Source organism: Lolium perenne, chromosome 5 (genome assembly GCF_019359855.2).
Source record: "Lolium perenne isolate Kyuss_39 chromosome 5, Kyuss_2.0, whole genome shotgun sequence".
NCBI lineage: Eukaryota > Viridiplantae > Streptophyta > Magnoliopsida > Poales > Poaceae > Lolium > Lolium perenne.
This window is the reverse complement of record NC_067248.2, coordinates 111841585-111862403: the sequence shown is the minus strand read 5'-3', so window position 1 is coordinate 111862403 and position 20819 is coordinate 111841585. Positions and strand designations below refer to the sequence as shown.

The following is a 20819-nucleotide window of genomic DNA, read 5'->3' as shown; positions in this document are numbered from 1 at the left end:
TTTTGGAAAAGAAGGAATGGGATGCCATACCAGATCAGTATAAATGCTCAAGCCTTGAGGAACAATCTTGAACTTTTTTTGAGAATAGGTGAGCCAGCTAGAGGCCTCTTATGCCTTGTTGGGCCTTTCTTCCGTCGAATCGTTCGTCCTTGAGCCCTACCTAACAGAAATTCATTCCCCATATTCTTCTACCTCAAACACATAGCGCGCGAACCCTAATTTGCGGATCGGCGTCAACAACGATCGAGCTGCTGCTCCGCTTCTCCGCCGCCCTCATCGTTTCTTCCAGCTCAAGCCACCGCCCTCCCCGCCGCACCGGCACCGGACGCCGCTGTTCGCGCGCGCGATGCACTCGACGTGCCGGTCGTGCGGCGAGGGCCCGGTGGTTCCGGATCCGGTCTCGGGCGTGCTCGTCTGCACCACCTGCGGCCTCGTCCACGACGCCGGCGCCTACGAGTTCGTCCACTCTGCCCGCTTCACCGAGGGCGGGGAACTCGACCGTGCCGCCGCCACCACCGTCCACCACAGCTCCCAGTCCCCCTACCTCGACCACAAACTCTACGCCGCCTCCGCCGTCATCACCTCCATGGCCGCCCGCTTCTCGCTCTCGGCCAGCCGTGTCGAGGATGTCCTCAATATAGCCCAATCCGCCACCGACAGGAACCTCGCCTGCCCGGGCACTGCCTTTCTCCCCGTGCTCGCAGGCGCCTGCATCTTCATCGTCGCGCGATCCCACAGCCTTCCCATCTCCCTCGCCGAGGCCGCTCAGGCCGCGGACTGCACCACGTTCGCGCTCGCTGACCTCGCGTACCGCATCGCCTCCCGGCTCTCCCTCCCTCCCCTCCTGTCCTTTGACTACTCCGCCGCGCTCGAACGCGCCGTGGAACTCTCCCTAAAAGCTGCTGCGGGTGAGAAGAAGGTTGCGATCCTTTCCCAAGCCCGATTTCTCCTCCGCTGCGCCTCCAAGTGGTCGCTCACCACCGGTAGGCACCCGCTCCCACTTGTCGCCTCGGTGATTGCCTTCGCCGCACAGCTCAAGGGCTTCACCTCTGTCTCTGTGGAAGAAATTGCCCTGGAGATTTCGGCGGTGCCGCGCACCTGCCGCCTCCGATACAAGGAACTTGTTGCTGCGCTGGTGCGTGCTGCGCACAAGTTGCTTCCGTGGGGCTCCGACGTCAATGCGAAAAACCTTGTGCTCAGCGCCCCCATGCTGCTCTATCTCATGGAGATGCAGTCACAGTCCGCCCAGTTTCAAGAGAGCCTCCCCCGTCCAGACATTGCCAGCATTGTCAAGATGTACTCATCTGTTGATGATGACGAAACCAAGTACCTCCAGACTGATGATCCCTTTGATTTCGATTTCAAGACTTATGGGCAAGAGTTGAAGGAACCAGAGGATTTGAACATCTTAGAGGGATGCATGTCAGATACTTACCAGAATGTCTTGAAGAGGATTGCTCAGCTAAAGGAACTTGGCAACTTTGGTAAAGTTCCTAGCAGGAGGAAGCGGTGCAAGACAGACTGGGAGCTGGAACCATGGGATAATAATGCCCCCCGGACCAAGAACAAACCCCTCGAGGAGGAAGCAGAAATTGACATTGGCTATGATGCACCTCCTCCATCGTTTACTGCTGGAATTGATTTGCAGAAGCGGAGGCGAGCACGGATTGAAGCTGCTAAGTGTCGGATCACTGAAATTAGGAAGGCTCCTGCTACTCGTATTGCAAATGCAATTGAGGATTCACCGTCTGATCTTGGACATAAAGATGTGTGTCCACCGCAAAAAAATATCAGGAAAAATCAATGGCGAAAGAGACGAGATGACAAGGATCATCTGACAGAGATTTCAAATACTACCGACTGTGTGAAGAAGAGAAAGAAAAGAGACTCGTGTAATGGTATTGACTGGGAAGATTGTGTCATTGAGCTCCTGTTATTACATGGTGCAAATGAAGAAGAGATAGAACAAGGCCAGTACAAAAGATTGTTGGACTTGCATGTCTTCAGCGCATAAGTGGAGACAGATGAAAACTAGTGAATAAAGTATGTCAGAATCTCAGAGCCAGGGACTTGATCTCCAGTCATTTAGTAGCACTCTTCTTTGTCTCTTTCTTATTCAAGTAAGTTATCTAGCAGGCCATAACTAGTCGATAAAGTATGTCAGAATCTCCTTTAGATCATGAAGATTTTATTTTGAGATTTATCTTGCGCTAATTGGTGTTTGTGAGCTTAGCCTATAACCTGATGATTTAAGCGCATGTGCAGCTTATCAGAACGGAACAACCTACCTTGTCATTCATTAATCATTATATCTACAGTCTCAAAGATATGTGTGTTGTCATTTGTGTGTCTTGATTCTTGAAGAGATTTCCTTATTGCAGAATGCTATGGCTTACGTCTTTGGTTCGACATTTGTGTGTCTTTGTTGATGCAACTTAAATCATGGCTATACTAGACGAATAGGCGAGCTTTGCCTCGCCGCCTGTAAGGCTGGTGTAACGCGTATAGGTGGGCAAGCGTGCTTCGCCGTGCCGTCTACATTGCGTCTTGACACGGCTTCAATTATGCTACTTGTGTATGTCAATGCCCTTAGTTCCATAGAAAAGATAAAAGATACTAGCCACAGATTTATATTTGAAATTGTCAAAAAAAAAATGAAAATTTTAATGGGACTTGGAAACAAAGCTAGGAGATAAGACATCAAAACTTTATCTTTATCCTTCTAAAAAAAAAATCTTTATAGCTGTCATAAGCCCGCTTCTTAATGTCACAGGGGCATATCTTACAATACTTGTGACATGCACAATTTTCCCAAATATTAGTGAAGCATGACCTCGCTTAGGGAAATTATTACAGTTCTTCATGATCTAATGCTAGGATAAACCATAAGATGTCTGAAGCATACTGCAATCTGGAGCTTGTACTAATAAAATCCAAATGGAAGAACATGCCACACAACACCTGGACGTGTCTAGATCGAGCCCGTGAAGATGGCGAAACTGGCCATATGCCTATATATGAACGACAGAAAAATCAACACTGTAATGCAATCTATGTCTGCAGTTACTTGCAAACAATCTATGTCCGCAGTTACTTGCAAACAGGACACTTGCTTTATACCCTTGAAATGGAATAAACATCATGAGAGCTCATCTTTCAATGAGGACGACCGGAAAGGCATTTAATACCCTGCGGAAGATGCGTCACTCAATTATTATCAGGTAATAAGCAAAAGTATGCATGATTGACCATAATATGTAAAGTTAATGATGATTATAAACATGAAATCTTGCTATTTACACTCATTGCATGCTTCCAGTATCTCAGCTGAAGAATAAATGATTAGTTCGAAGAGGGTTTTCACATACAAAGTTAAACGGGTTTGGACTTTGGAGAAGCCATACATAATTTAGCCCTCCTGGACAACACAATCAATAGACTCTTATTTCATCAAAGTTGTATTTTGTAGCAGCCAAAGACAAAACTATTGGGAAGCAAATTGTAAGAAAATTCGAGCTTACAATGTTGTCCCAGAAAAATAAGTTGTTATACCAATAGAGAATGCATATCCGAATAGTTCACCATGTTAAATGAGAAGATATGGTTAACTATATTAGTAGTTTCTGTTACACTGCATAAAGAAGTCGGACTCTTCCCTCCATGATTTTCTCCTCATCTACTGTACTTCCAGAAGTTCTAGCTTCACTTAACCTCATCCCGGTGTGGCCAGAACAATGATAACTAAATAAATTCAGAAGAATGATCATACTTTTGGAGGTGGTTTTCCTTTACCTCGAAAACCAATTCCATCAATGATCCAGTACCATGGCAGCTCAGGATACAGTAGAGAAAACCAGTACCAAAGATTCTGTATTACCTTCTTGCAAACTGCATTTTCTTGTAGATAAGCGTGTGATCTTACAAAATCTGCAAGGAGCTATTTTATTCAGCTAAAGAACGTCGTTAAGCCATATAAATTAAAGGGCAGGAACATACATGGAGATTTTTCATCTACGGAAAAATATATATGAAGCTATTCACAGTATAGGCAGATAGGTAACCAAACTTGATCGCTTTAAATAAAGTAGAAATACAATGGCAACATGAACTTTATTTTCACTCTAAGGTAAAGTTCTAGTATATCTAATTGATTGGGACCTCAAGTATATATTTCTTGCAGACAGCCAAATAAGAAAGCAAATGATCAAACTTGCTTAAGCACAACTGCTGCTACCAGAAATATAGCATGCATATATGGTTGCTGCAGCGAAATCATGCTCACTAATTTTAATTAACACTGAAAGTTGTGGTGCTACATCATTAATTTTAATTCCTAACTGCATTACTAAATGTCAGTACCTATTAAATCACTTGCCAATCAGCCCAAAATCACCAACAAATTGATATCTTGGTGCCTTATTATCTGTGTTATTATTATCCCCTCCATGTATTGTAACTGTATGCCCTGGGTTGATCCTAAAGTTCGTTATTTCCATGTGGAGTATGTAATCTCGACATAGATCTGAACACAAAAGAGGGACAAATTAAATTAAATATGGGGGCGACTACACAGTGGTCAGCCACTTTTGGGCTTCCCGGGTGCTCAGTTCCGACAGCCCATATTTGGGTTCACGCGTTTTCCCACCCCTTCCCGAAAAAGCATCCCGGGTTGGACGCGCGCGGAAACAGGCGAGGACGCGAGCGAAAACATCGACAGGCCCATGCTGTTTTCGTGCCACCTAGCGACACCCAGCTAGAAAAGGGAAGAAACAAAGGTAAAAATTTCGAAACTTGCTGGGATAAGCTGTTTTCGAAACCAGAAAGACAGATCGAGTCCTTTCTTCCTTCCCTAACTCCTCCACCACCGCCAGGGATGGCAGAAAGGGAGAAAGAACCATTCCTCCATGTTTGAAGTCAGGGAAGTAACACAAGATACGTGGGGCACCTGCCAGTCCCTGCAAAAAGTAACATAACTGCTGCACCTTCATCTGGACGAGGCCAGGGAAGAAACAAAGGTAAAAATTTCGAAACTTGCTGCCAGTTTATCCCAGATCTTACTTCTTCATGTAATCTTGGTTCTAGCACACAAGTTCCAAGTTCTGATCTGCTCCACGTAGGAACTAACACATGTGTTCTTGCGAAGATTTACATACAGGAAGCATATGCAACTAAAAGTAACACACAGAACAGATGAACTGTCGAGTTTATGTAGAGATGTGCAAGTAATGAAGGAAGTAGAACCTGTCCAGTTTATGTTCAGATTTCCAACAAAATCTGCTCCATGTAGGAAGTAAAACATGTGTTCTTGCAAAGATTTACATCGTATGCAAGTAAGAGTAACCCACAGAACAGATGAACTGTCCAGTTTATGTTCAGATTTGCAACTAATGAAGGAAGTAGAACCTGTCCAGTTTGTGTTCATATTTGCAACAAAATCTGCTCCACGTAGGAACAAAGGAAGTAGAACCTGCTGGTGTTGTACTTGTATGCAGCAGGAAGTAATTTCTTTTCGAATCTCGAAAATCTTGAATCTTTACAGCAACACAAACAAGATGGAACCTGTAACATACATTGCATGGTCAACAAAATAGTTTCGAAGAACAGTTAAACAGTGTGTAGGAAGTAACATTTGCTGCTGTGTAGGAAGTAAATTATGATAAATGCAGTTTTTCAATACATCTGTAGGAAGTAATCTGTTGTTTTAATTTGCTATAACTGGTCAAGGTAATTTAGAAAGTAATCTAAATAGTTGACTTGTCAATTTCATTGTAGATCATGGATTGGTTTAACCTGCAGCTAGAAATACCTGAAGAACCAGTAGAAGACTCGACAGATGGACCTGAACCTCATGCTGGTGTTGAGCCTGGTTTCATGAACCTCATGCCATTTTCTGCACAAGATAATGATGTATTATTGCAACGACATAGAGTTACTTCTAAAAAGCACATAGAGTTACTTCTTGTTTACCCAGAGTTACTTATTGTTCAATCAAAACCCATAAGAGTTACTTTCTAATCATGGTGATATGATCATAGAGTTACTTTCTAATCATGGTGATATGATCATAAGAGTTACTTTCTAATCGTAGTGATATGATCATAGAGTTACTTTCTAATCATGGCGATATGATCACAGAGTTACTTTCTAATCATAGTGATATGATCATAGAGTTACTTTCAAATCATGGTGATATGATCATAGAGTTACCACTGGCTAGGATAACGCTGCAAACACATAGAGTTACTTCAAAAACAGCTAATCTAATCACGGTGATATCAACACATAGACTTACTTCACAACAAAAAATTGAAGTAACTTAAAGTTATTTCTGGGTTAAGGGTTACTTCAAACATATCCACAGTTTTAGTTACTTCTGTATTGCGGTGTGGTCAAAGTTATGTGTAATCTAATCAGAAATAAAGTTACTTATGTATTGCTGAAATAGTTACTACAGTAAAGTAAACACATCGAGTTACTTCAAAAACTGCTAAATCTAATCAAATTTCTACATTATTACTTCCCCTTATTACTTTGCAACAACTAATATAGTTACTTCACAATAAAAACATGGAGTTACTTCCAACATGCAGAGTCACTTCACAAATATTACAGTCAGAGCTAAAATGAATCTCTACATTTCACTATATCATCAATCACATCTCGAAAACGCATGAATCAAACAACACACTATTGGCTGACCTTTGTATTAAAAAAAGATCCGTACCGAGACGTCGACGGCGAGGACGCCGGAGCAAGGCAGAGGAACCGCCCTTCCACTCGATCTAGATGGCCGGAACTCGCAACCAAATCGATCCAGAAACGAGAGGCACTCTCCCGATAAAAACGAGAGGCACTCCTCCTCACCACTGTCCCGCCGGGATCCGGTCGAATCGACGCCGGCGAGGAGATCAGAGCGAGAAGGGGAGAGGGGAGACGGGAGAGAAACAGAGGGGAATGGTTAATCTCTCTTCCAACCAGCCATGGTGGGACCCAGCTCGCGAGATTCTTCCAACTAGCCGAGTAAGCGCGAGCCGCCCGATCATCATCGCGCGGCCACTACGAGTGAGCACGCGGAACGCCAGAACGACTTTGTTGCCACGAAACGACTTTCGTTGGCAGCCGTTGCAATTGGACGCATGGTAATATGTTATCGCCACGAAAAAAACAATTGTGGTAATAAAAGTGTGCTATTGCAACATTCATGTGGAAAGTTGCCACAATTTTCCCCGTGGCAGCACTTACCTGATGCCCACAGTTTAGTTTGTGGCGATTGCTTTAATGCAACATGTAACGAATTGTGACAACTGATAGCTCGTGGCGATAGATATTTGTGGAAACAACCTATGCCAACGACGCTTGTTTCGTGGCGCATACTGTTGGACCAGTGGAAACCACGGTATCACGGCCCGTATGCCTTTGGCCCAGAAGACTACGCGTGGGAGGTCAAGGCAAGTCAAACGGTCAACGGAGTGCAGACCACTCTTTTGGGCGTCACGAAGACACCCCGCTCTGAGCCTCTGAGGCAAGTAGCCTCGGGAAGATGCAGCACCAGCAGCCAAGAGAAGGCCTCGCGAAGCTGCCCCTCGCGAGGGAAGCAGGGCCGTCAGGTCTTAGGCGGAACAAGACAAGAAGTACAGCGCACCCGTGACCCCGCGTCAGGGGCCATGTCCATCTGCGTCTTCCTGATGCATGTAAAATGCATACATGAATTTTGCATTATTTTACTTATATTTCAATCATATTTGCATCATATAAGGGTTATATCATTGTTTTATGATGATTTTGGGAATATTTGACAAGTTCCCCTATTTTCTGGAATTAACCCTGCGCAGGCAGAAAACTCTATTTTCTATGTTTTGATATTTCAGGGACCCAAACGACGTCCAAATGACCTAAAAATTTACGAACATCAATATTTGGAAGTTATAAGACTTTGGAGTGAAGGAAGAAAACAAGCGGAGGCCCGAGGCCCAAAAGGGGGTGGCCCACGCGGCCATAGTACCTGGCCGCGTGGGGCCTACCATCTGGAGCCTCGGAGCTCCGATGTCGTCGATCTTTCTTCCAGAAGCTTCGTCTTGACCTAAAACCGACTATAAAAATAGTCCGCGAGGCTCTTCGGAGAGGAGCGCCACATAAACACATAAACCACGAAACAGAGACCTGGAGTTGCAGATTGGAGGGGGAAATTCCGGCGGGGCGCTGCCGGAGAGGTCTCCACCTCCTCCAACGACTTTGTTACTTCACTAGGGATAAACAAAAATACCTTGTTACCGGAGTGTGGGTGTGACCATTGCCACTTCTCCATGACTAGATCTAGCAAGTTCTTATTTTAACTTCATGTCAAGAAACTTAATGCTATGCTCTGATTTATCTTAATACTAAGGTGTTATGATTTAGTTCACATCTTAGTGGACTGTAAGAGAGATTAATAACCGAAAGATCTCTATGTTAGGACGTGATGTCCATATGATTAATAACTTTGTTGCAATCTCATATGTTAACTCTAGTGTTCCATTGTCTACCACTTTATTAAAGAGAGAGTGCATTTGTGAAACCATGAACCCCGGTCCATTTTTAATCATAAAAAACACCTTTCCAACCACTTTTAAGCATTTTCTATTTTCAGCCATTTATAAATCCGAAAATACAAAAATACTTTCGCATCTTGCATTCATCATATAAAACACAAAAATATCATCCATCATTGTTTCCATCATCCTTGCATATTTATTTATCATCATTGCATATTTATTTATTGTTTTGTATTCATAACATTCTCACACCTTGTGCTTGACAACCACTTGGTGAGGTTGAGGGCACAAAACAAGTTAGTTTTGTTTGCAGATTTCCAAGGGAAGGATAAGGAGGTAAAGCTTTCACTACTGATTCCCCGAGAGTTCGATATAAACCCTCGAGTCACCCCTCGTGGGGAAAACCGTCTTGCCCGTACTACACACTCTGCTATTGGGGTCTCAACCTAACCCATTTAAGGGCCATCACTTCCCCAGAGTGACGCGAGCGTCTGTGCCACGCCGCAGCGCATGTCGGCCAAAGCTTTCCACTTTGGTGATTAAAGGAAGTCGACCATCCACGGCAAGCAAAGCAAAGCCCAAGACCTTCCTCTTTGGTGCAAGACGGACTGGCCGGCGCTACGCGCCACCGCGGACATCATCAGCGACGTCACCGACAAGTCCCTGCCACTATGCCATGGACGGTGGCTTTATCTGAAGCTGGGGCAGTACGCCTGTACCCTGATGTCTACGGGTGCTTCTATTCTTGTAGACAGTGTTAGGCCTCCAAGAGCAGAGGTTTGTAGAACAGCAGCAAGTTTCCCTTAAGTGAATCACCCAAGGTTTATCGAACTCAGGGAGGTAGAGGTCAAAGATAGTCCTCTCAAGCAACCCTGCAATTAAGATACAAGAAGTCTCTTGTGTCCCCAACACACCTAATACACTTGTCAGATGTATAGGCGCACTAGTTCGGCGAAGAGATAGTAAAACACAGGTGGTATAGATGGTGCTAATATTGCAGGAAGTAAAGATGCAGTAAAACAGTAAACAAGCGATGTTTGCAGTATTGGAAACAAGGCCTAGGGATCATACTTTCACTAGTGGACACTCTCAACATTGATCACATAATAAATAAATAACTTCTCCTCACTTGTGCTACATATGCTCTTGTTTGATAACAAACACCATTCATTGTATAGGGCTACAAGAGCTCCCTCAAGCCGGAGTTAACAAGAGCCACAACATTCAGCATCCATATTTAAGTAACCTTAGAGCATAATAGATCTTTGCAATTTAAACCGAGTACTAACATAGCATACACACTGTCACCATTACACTATGAAGGGGGAATAGATCACATCAATACTATCATAGTAATAATTAACTCCATAACCTACAAGAGATTATGATCATAACCTATGCCAAGAACTACACGATGCACACACTGTCACCTTTACACCATGAAGGAGGAATAGACTACTTTAATAACATCACATGAGTAGCACATAGACTAATAGCGATACAAAGCTCATCATATGGATCTCAATCATGCAAAGCAATTCATGAGATCATTGTATTGGAGTACATGAGAGAGAGATTAACCACATAGCTACCGGTACAGCCCTTAGCCTCGGGGGAGAACTACCCCCTCCTCATCATGGGAGCAGCAGCGTTGATGGAGATGGCGGTGGTGTCGATGGAGATGCCTTCCGGGGGCAATTCCCCGTCCCGGCGGCGTGCCGGAACAGAGACTTCTGTCCCCCGAATCTTGGCTTCGCGATGGCGGCGGCTCTGGAACTTTTCTCATATCGTGGCTTATCCGTGTCGAGGATTTAGGTCAGGGAGGCTTATATAGGCGAAGAGTCGGAGTCGGAAGGGTTCTGGGGGGGCCCACACACCAGGGGGCACCCCCCCTTGGGCCGCGCTGCCACCATGTGTGGTGGCCCTGGGCCTCTCCTCTGGTCCCTCTTCGGTGTTCTTGAAGCTTCGTGGAAATATAAGATCATGGGCCTTGATTTCGTCCAATTCCGAGAATATTTCCTTACTAGGATTTCTGGAACCAAAAACAGCAGAAAACAGGAACTGGCACTTCGGCATCTCGTCAATAGGTTAGTTCCGGAAAATGCATCAAAACGATATAAAGTGTGAACAAAACATGTAGGTATTGTCATAAAACTAGCATGGAACATAAGAAATTATAGATACGTTTGGGACGTATCAAGAATCCCCAAGCTTATTTCCTACTCGCCCTCGAGTAGGTAAACAATAACAACAAATAAGTTCTGAAGTGACATGCTACCATCATAATCTTGATCAACATTATTGTAAAGCATATGAGATGAATGGAGTGATCTGAAGCAATAGATTGCTAACAAAGAGATAATGACTAAACAAATGAATCATATAGCAAAACTTTCATGAATAGTACTTTCAAGACAAGTATCAATAAGACTTGCATAAGAGCTAACTCATAAGCAATAAATTCAAAGTAGAATGCATTGAAGCAACACAAAGGATGATTAAGTTTCAGCAATTGCTTTCAACTTGTAACATGTATATCTCAATGATATTTGTCAACATAGAGTAATATAACAAGTGCAATAAGTAAACATGTAAGAATCAATGCACACATTTAACACAAGTGTTTGCTTCTAAGATAGAAAGAAGTAGGTAAACTGACTCAACATAAAGTAAAAGAATGGCCCTTCGCAGAGGGAAGCATGGATTACTATTTTTGTGCTAGAGCTTTTATTTTGAAAACATAGAAACAAGTTTGTCAACGGTAGTAATAATTCATATGTGCTATGCATAATACTTCCTACAAGTTGCAAGTCTCATGCATAGAGTACTAATAGTGCTCGCACCTTGTCCTAATTAGCTTGGATTAACACGGATTATCGTTGCATGACATATGTTTCAACCAAGTGTCACAAAGGGGTACTGATGTCTACGTTCCCCCTCCTTTCCTGTAGACAGTGTTGGGCCTCCAAGAGCAGAGGTTTGTAGAACAGCAGCAAGTTTTCCCTTAAGTGGATCACCCAAGGTTTATCGAACTCAGGGAGGAAGAGGTCAAAGATATCCCTCTCATGCAACCCTGCAACCACAAAGCAAGAAGTCTCTTGTGTCCCCAACACACCTAATAGGTGCACTAGTTCGGCGAAGAGATAGTGAAATACAGGTGGTATGAATAAGTATGAGCAGTAGTACGGCGCCAGAAAAGTGCTTGCTGGCGTGCAGTTGATGGTAGTAATATTGCGGGAAGTAAACATGCAGTAGAATAGTAAACAAGCAGCGATAACAGTATTTAGGAACAAGGCCTAGGGATCATACTTTCACTAGTGGACACTCTCAACATTGATCGCATAATAAATAACTCTTTCTCATATGTGCTACATACACTCTTGTTTGATAATGAACATCATTCGTTGTGTAGGATTACACGAACCCTCAATGCCGGAGTTAACAAGCTCCACAACATTCGATATTCATGTTTAAGTAACCTTAGAGCATAATAGATCTTTGCAAGATAAACCAAGAACTAACATAGTGCACACGCTGTCCATATTACACTATGAAGGAGGAATAGATCACATCAATACTATCATAATGATAATTAACTCCACAATCTACAAGAGATCATGATCATAGCCTACGACAAGAACCACACGGTGCACACACTAATCACCTTTACACCATGCAGGAGGAATAAACTACTTTAATAACATCACATGAGTAGCACATAGATGAATTGTGATACAAAACTCATATGAATCTCAATCATGTAAAGCAGCTCATGAGATCATTGTATTGAAGTACATGGAGAGAGATTAACCACATAGCTACCGGTACAGCCCCGAGCCTCGATGGAGAACTACTCCCTCCTCATGGGAGCAGCAGCGTTGATGAAGATGGCGGTGGAGATGGCAGCGGTGTCGATGGAGAAGCCTTCTGGGGGCACTTCCCCGCTCCGGCAGGGTGCCGGAACAGAGACTCCTGTCCCCCAGATCTTGGCTTCGCGATGGCGGCGGCTCTGGAAGGTTTCGCGTACCGTGGCTTCCTCCGTAAGGGTTTTCGATGCAGGGGCTTTATATAGGCGGAGAGGCGGCGCAGGAGGGTCAAAGGGGCGACCACACCATAGGGTGGCGCGGGCCTAGCCCTGGCCGCGCCACCCTGTCATCTGGGCCCACCAGGGCCCTCCTCTGGTGGCTCTCGGGTGTTCTGGATGCTTCCGGGCAAAATAGGAACCTGGGCGTTGATTTCGTCCAATTCCGAGAATATTTCGTTACTAGGATTTCTGAAACCAAAAACAGCAGAAAACAGGAACTGGCACTTCGGCATCTTGTTAATAGGTTAGTTCCAGAAAATGCACAAATACGACATATAATGTATATAAAACATGTAGGTATCATCAATAAAGTAGCATGGAACATAAGAAATTATCGATACGTTGGAGACGTATCAGCATCCCCAAGCTTAGTTCTGCTCGTCCCGAGCAGGTAAAACGATAACAAAGATAATTTCTGAAGTGACATGCCATCATAACCTTGATTATACTATTGTAAAGCACATGAGATGAATGCAGAGATTCGAAGCAATGATGAAGATAATGAGTAAACAAATGAATCATATAACAAAGACTTTTCATGAATAATACTTTCAAGACAAGCATCAATAAGTCTTGCATAAGAGTTAACTCATAAGCAATAAATTCTTAGTAGAAAGCTTTGAAACAACACAAAGGAAGATATAAGTTTCAGCGGTTGCTTTCAACTTTAACATGTATATCTCATGGATATTGTCAACATAAAGCAATATAACAAGTGCAATATGCAAGTATGTAGGAATCAATGCACAGTTCACACAAGTGTTTGCTTCTTAAGGTGGAAGGAGATAGGTAAACTGACTCAACACTAAAAGTAAAAGAATGGTCCTTCAATGAGGAAAGCATCGATTGCTGTATTTGTGCTAGAGCTTTTATTTTGAAAACATGAAACAATTTTGTCAACGGTAGTAATAAAGCATATGAGTTATGAAAATTATATCTTACAAGTTGCAAGCCTCATGCATAGTATACTAATAGTGCCCGCACCTCGTCCTACTTAGCTTGGACTACCGGATCTTCGCATGCCATGTTTCAACCAAGTGTCACAAAGGGGTACCTCCATGCCGCCTGTACAAAGGTCTAAGGAGAATGCTCGCATTTCGGATTTCTCGCTTTTGATTATTCTCAACTTAGACATCCATACCGGGACAACATGGACAACAGATAATGGACTCCTCTTAAATGCATAAGCATGTAGCAAAGTTATTATTCTCATATGAGATTGAGGATATATGTCCAAAACTGAAACTTCCACCATGATTCATGGCTTTAGTTAGCGGCCCAATGTTCTTCTCTAACAATTTTGCATGCTCCAACCACTAAAATGATAGACCTTCAGACAAGACGGACATGCATAGCAACTCACATGATATTCAACAATAGTTGATGGCGTTCCCCAGAAGCATGGTTATCGCACAACAGGCAACTTAATAAAATATAAAGTGCATAAGTACATATTCAATACTACGATAGTTTTTAAGGCTATTTTATCCCATGAGCTATATATTGCAAAGGTGAATGATGGAATTTTAAAGGTAGCACTCAAGCAATTTACTTTGGAATGGCGGAGAAATACCATGTAGTAGGTCGGTATGGTGGACACAAATGGCATAGTAGTTGGCTCAAGGATTTTGGATGCATGAGAAGTATTCCCTCTCGATACAAGGTTTAGGCTAGCAAGGTTATTTGAAGCAAACTCAAGGATGAACAAGTGCAGCAAAACTCACATAAAAGACATATTGTAAACATTATAAGACTCTACACTGTCTTCCTTGTTGTTCAAAACTCAATACTAGATATTATCTAGACCTTAGAGAGACCAAATATGCAAATCAAATTTTAGCAAGCTCTATGTATTTCTTCATTAATGGGCGCAAAGCATATGATGCAAGAGCTTAAACATGAGCACAACAATTGCCAAGTATCACATTATCCAAGACATTTTAGAATTACTACATGTAGCATTTTCCAATTCCAACCATATAACAACTTAACGAAGAAGAAACTTCGCCTTGAACATTATGAGTAAAGCCTAAGGACACATGTGTCCATATGCAACAGCGGAGCGTGTCTCTCTCCCACAAAGTGAATGCTAGGATCCATTTTATTCAAACAAAAACAAAAACGAAAACAAACCGACGCTCCAAGTAAAGAACACAAGATGTGATTGAATAAAAATATAGTTTCAGGGGAGGAACCTGATGATGTTGTCAATGAAGAAGGGGATGCCTTGGGCATCCCCAAGCTTAGACGCTTGAGTCTTCTTAAAATATGCAGGGGTGAACCACGGGGGCATCCCCAAGCTTAGAGCTTTCACTCCTCTTGATCATAGTATATCATTCTCCTCTCTTGACCCTTGAAAACTTCCTTCACACCAAACTTCAAGCAAACTCATTAGAGGGTTAGTGCATAATCAAAAATTCACATGTTCAGAGGTGACACAAACATTCTTTTCACTTCTGGACATTGCATAAAGCTACTGGACATTAATGGATCAAAGAAATTCATCCAACATAGCAAAAGAGGCAATGCGAAATAAAAGGCAGAATCTGTCAAAAACAGAACAGTCCGTAAAGACGAATTTAAAGCTGGCACCAGACTTGCTCAAATGGAAAAACTCAAAACTAATGAAAGTTGCGTACATATCTGAGGATCACGCTCGTAAATTGGCAGATTTTTTAGAATTTTCTACAGAGAACTGTGCCCAGATTCGTGACAGACAGCAATGCTGTTTCTGCGCAGCGATCCCAAATATAACATCAACTTTAACATAGAAACTTTATTTGGCACAAAAACATGATAAGGAGAGGTTGCTACAGTAGTAAACAACTTCCAAGACTCAACAAAACAAAAATTGCTGTAGTAAAATAAACACATGGGTTATCTCCCAAGAAGTTCTTTCTTTATAGCCATTAAGATGGGCTCAGCAGTTTTAATGATGCACTTGCAAGAAATAGAAGTTGAAGCAAAAGAGAGAATCAAGAGGCAAATTCAAAACACATTTAAGTCTAACATTCTTCCTATGCATAGGAATCTTGTAAATAAACAAGTTCATGAAGAGCAAAGTAACAAGCATAGGAAGATAAAACAAGTGTAGCTTCAAAAATTTCAGCACATAGAGAGGTGTTTTAGTAACATGAAAATTTTTACAACCATATTTTCCTCTCTCATAATAACTTTCAGTAGCAACATGAGCAAACTCAACAATATAACTATCACATAAAGCATTCTTATCATGAGTCTCATGCATAAAATAATTACTACTCCCAACATAGGCATAGTCATTCTTATCAATTGTAGTGGGAGCAAATTCAACAAAGTAGCTATCAAATATGGGAGGTATATTGTAATCATAATCAAATTTATCCTCCATAACAGGTGGTAACAAAAGACTACTATCATTATAATCATCATAAATGGGAGGCAAAGTATCATCAAAGTAAATTTTCTCCTCAATGCTTGGGGGACTAAAAATATCATGCTCATCAAAACCAGCTTCCCCAAGCTTAGAATTTTCCATAGCATTAGCAACAATGGTGTTCAAAGCATTCATAGTAATAACATTCCCATTAGCATGCATATAAAGTTCCATGGGTTTCTTAATTCTTTCTTCAAACACATCATGTCCTAATTCAAGATAAAGTTCATAAAGATCTCTCATATTTTTGTTGTTTTCCATTATGCCTAACTAGTGTAAACAAGAAACAAAAAGATGCAATTGCAGAGTCTAAAGGAAATAGCTTCGAGCACACACACAATGGCGTCAGAAAAGTACTGTTACCTGGAACCGAAGTATGATTGCCTTTTACCTTTCCTCCCCGGCAACGGCGCCAGAAAAGTGCTTGATGTCTACGTTCCCCCTCCTTTCCTGTAGACAGTGTTGGGCCTCCAAGAGCAGAGGTTTGTAGAACAGCAGCAAGTTTTCCCTTAAGTGGATCACCCAAGGTTTATCGAACTCAGGGAGGAAGAGGTCAAAGATATCCCTCTCATGCAACCCTGCAACCACAAAGCAAGAAGTCTCTTGTGTCCCCAACACACCTAATAGGTGCACTAGTTCGGCGAAGAGATAGTGAAATACAGGTGGTATGAATAAGTATGAGCAGTAGTACGGCGCCAGAAAAGTGCTTGCTGGCGTGCAGTTGATGGTAGTAATATTGCGGGAAGTAAACATGCAGTAGAATAGTAAACAAGCAGCGATAACAGTATTTAGGAACAAGGCCTAGGGATCATACTTTCACTAGTGGACACTCTCAACATTGATCGCATAATAAATAACTCTTTCTCATATGTGCTACATACACTCTTGTTTGATAATGAACATCATTCGTTGTGTAGGATTACACGAACCCTCAATGCCGGAGTTAACAAGCTCCACAATATTCGATATTCATGTTTAAGTAACCTTAGAGCATAATAGATCTTTGCAAGATAAACCAAGAACTAACATAGTGCACACGCTGTCCATATTACACTATGAAGGAGGAATAGATCACATCAATACTATCATAATGATAATTAACTCCACAATCTACAAGAGATCATGATCATAGCCTACGACAAGAACCACACGGTGCACACACTAATCACCTTTACACCATGCAGGAGGAATAAACTACTTTAATAACATCACATGAGTAGCACATAGATGAATTGTGATACAAAACTCATATGAATCTCAATCATGTAAAGCAGCTCATGAGATCATTGTATTGAAGTACATGGAGAGAGATTAACCACATAGCTACCGGTACAGCCCCGAGCCTCGATGGAGAACTACTCCCTCCTCATGGGAGCAGCAGCGTTGATGAAGATGGCGGTGGAGATGGCAGCGGTGTCGATGGAGAAGCCTTCCGGGGGCACTTCCCCGCTCCGGCAGGGTGCCGGAACAGAGACTCCTGTCCCCCAGATCTTGGCTTCGCGATGGCGGCGGCTCTGGAAGGTTTCGCGTACCGTGGCTTCCTCCGTAAGGGTTTTCGATGCAGGGGCTTTATATAGGCAGAGAGGCGGCGCAGGAGGGTCAAAGGGGCGACCATACAATAGGGTGGCGCGGGCCTAGCCCTGGCCGCGCCACCCTGTCATCTGGGCCCACCAGGGCCCTCCTCTGGTGGCTCTCGGGTGTTCTGGATGCTTCCGGGCAAAATAGGAACCTGGGCGTTGATTTCGTCCAATTCCGAGAATATTTCGTTACTAGGATTTCTGAAACCAAAAACAGCAGAAAACAGGAACTGGCACTTCGGCATCTTGTTAATAGGTTAGTTCCAGAAAATGCACAAATACGACATATAATGTATATAAAACATGTAGGTATCATCAATAAAGTAGCATGGAACATAAGAAATTATCGATACGTTGGAGACGTATCAGGTACCTCTATGCCGCCTGTACAAAGGTCCTAGGAGATCAATTGCATTTGATTTCTCGTTTTTAACAAATCTCAACTTAGGACATCCATACCGGGACAACATAGACAATAGATAATGGACTCCTCTTTTAATGCTTAAGCATTCAACAACAGATAATATTCTCATAAGAGATTGAGGTTGTATGTCCAAACTGAAAACTTCCACCATGATACATGGCTTTGGTTAGCGGCCCAATGTTCTTCTCTAACAATATGCATACTCAAACCATTTGATCATGAAAATCACCCTTACTTCAGACAAGACAAACATGCATAGCATCTCACATGATATCCAACAAAGGTAAAAAGTTGATGGCGTCCCCAGAAACATGGTTACCGCTCAACAAGCAACTTATTAAGAAATAAGATACATAAGTACATATTCAATACCACAATAGTTTTTAAGCTATTTTTTCCATGAGCTATATATTGCAAAGACAAAGGAATGAAATTTTAAAGGTAGCACTCAAGTAATTTACTTTGGAATGGCAGAAAAATACCACATAGTAGGTAGATATGGTGGACACAAATGGCATGGATTTTGGCTCAAGGTGTTCGGATGCACGAGAAGCATTTCCTCTCAGTACAAGGTTTGGGCTAGCAAGGTTGCTTGAAGCAAACACAAGTATGAACAGGTACAACAAAACTTACACAAGAACATATTGCAAGCATTATAAGAATCTACACTGTCTTCCTTGTTGTTCAAACACTTCACCAGAAAATATCTAGACTTAGAGAGACCAATCATGCAAACCAAATTTTAACAAGCTCTTCGGTAGTTCTTCATTAATAGATTAAACTACATGATGCAAGAGCTTAAACATGATCTATGAGAGCTCAAAACAATTGCCCAGTTATTCCAAACCATATGAAGCATTTTCTGATTCCAACCAAATAGCAATTAACGAAGCGATCAACTTTCGCCCTTGAACATTAAAAGCATAACTAAGAACACAAGTGTTCCATATGAAAAAGCGGAGCGTAATATCTCCAATATAAGGATGGTGGGATCCAACTTTATTCAAACCAAAACGAAAATAAGAGCAAACGACGCTCCAAGTAAAGAACATAAGATGTGATGGAATAAAAATATAGTTTCACTAGAAGTGACCTGATAAGTTGTCGATGAAGAAGGGGATGTCTTGGGCATCCCCAAGCTTTTGCTTGAGTCTTCTTAAAATATGTAGAGATGAACCACCGGGGCATCCCCAAGCTTAGACCTTTCACTCTTCTTGATCATAGTATATCATCCTCTTCTCTTGACCCTTGAAAACTTCCTCCACACCAAACTTCAAGCAAACTCAAGCAAACTCATTAGAGGGTTAGTGCATAATCAAAAATTCATATATCCAGAGGTGACACAATCATTCTTAACACTTCTGCACATTGCACAAAGCTTCTGAAATTTGATGGAACCAAGAAACCCATTCAACATAGAGAAAGCGGCAATGCGAAATAAAAGGCAGAATCTGTCAAAACAGAACAGTCCGTAAATACGAATTTTACATAGGCACTTAACTTGCTCAAACGGAAAAACTCAAAACTAACGAAAGTTGAGTACATATCTGAGGATCACGCACGTAAATTGGCAGATTTTTTTGATTTTTCTACAGAGAGTTCTACGCAAATTCGTGACAGACAGCAATTCTGTTTCTGCGCAGCAATCCAAATCTAGCATCAACTTTACCATAGAGATTTTACTTGGCACAAAAAACAAGATAAGGAGAGGTTGCTACAGTAGTAACAACTTCCGACTCTTCCTGGGCCTCTCCTCTGGTCCCTCTTCGGTGTTCTGGAAGCTTCGTGGAAATATAAGATCGTGGGCCTTGATTTCGTCCAATTCCGAGAATATTTCCTTACTAGGATTTCTGGAACCAAAAACAGCAGAAAACAGGAACTGGCACTTCGGCATCTCGTCAATAGGTTAGTTCCAGAAAATGCATCAAAACGATATAAAGTGTGAACAAAACATGTAAGTATTGTCATAAAACTAGCATGGAACATAAGAAATTATAGATACGTTTGGGACGTATCATACCCCCTCTTGGTGCTATGCGGCAACCCTTCCCGCCTAAAACGTTTGGGGGAAGAGGACCGGAGCACCATAAATAGGGCCACCCCGTGGCCTTAGAACATCATCTTCTACCTCTGGACAAGCTCCAACACTTGTACTGTAATCGCTCCGAGCATTGCAATCCATCCAAGCAGGACGTAGGGTTTTACACCATCATGGTCGCCTGAACCTGGGTAAAAACCGCTGTGTAACCTTGCTGTGTGTGTGTCTGCTTCACCAAGGTCGCCGAGGGTTTCGTTGAGAGCGTGTTTCAGTCCCTAGTGTTCGAACATCAGTACACAAGAAGTTCCCTTGGGAATATTCCTCGACATTTGGCGTGCCAGGTAGGGGATTGAAGCGCTCTCTTCGCTTTCCTCACCACCATGGTCGACACTTGCCGCAAGGCGGCCAGCCGGGTCGTCTCCGAGCCCGCCATCAACAACCCGCGCAGGCGCGCGGCACCCGCTGCCTCCGAGGAAGAAGAGGAACGCGGGTCGGAAGAAGTGGAAGATTTGTCCATTTACCCGTCCAGGCAAGGCACGCCCCAGCCATCTGATCCTGGGATTTGCACTATACACAGGGACTTGCCAATTTTTAAGTGCAGGTCCGCTACAGATGGTATTAGAGCGTTGTGTTGCCTGTAGGTTCGAAACCCTTGGTTTGGATAGAAATATGTTTGACCATAGGATTGAAAATCTATTTTTATTTAATTTTCTAAAAACAAAACTTTTTCATTTTATCTTTCTCGTACTC

At 42.6% G+C, this 20819-nt stretch overlaps 1 protein-coding gene and 1 long non-coding RNA gene across 2 annotated transcripts; one reads left to right on the top strand and one right to left on the bottom strand.

Moving 5' to 3' along the window:
• Positions 1-346: 346 nt before the first annotated feature.
• LOC139831279 (plant-specific TFIIB-related protein PTF2-like) lies at positions 347-2163 on the top strand. Its single transcript, XM_071820595.1, has one exon. It carries the CDS (start codon positions 347-349, stop codon positions 2012-2014), a length of 1668 nt encoding a protein of 555 aa, XP_071676696.1. The 3' UTR covers positions 2015-2163.
• A 583-nt stretch (positions 2164-2746) lies between these two features.
• LOC127304760 (uncharacterized) lies at positions 2747-5893 on the bottom strand. The gene is made up of 3 exons (XR_007853526.2): positions 5807-5893; positions 3793-5559; positions 2747-3189 (listed from the first exon to the last, which is right to left on the bottom strand). It is a non-coding gene; the product is annotated as an uncharacterized lncRNA (long non-coding RNA).
• Positions 5894-20819: the final 14926 nt, after the last annotated feature.

What these genes read in the sequence shown, in the direction of transcription:
- LOC139831279 (XM_071820595.1), top strand. Translation starts at nt 347, where the DNA reads ATGCACTCGACGTGCCGGTCGTGCGGCGAGGGCCCGGTGGTTCCGGAT.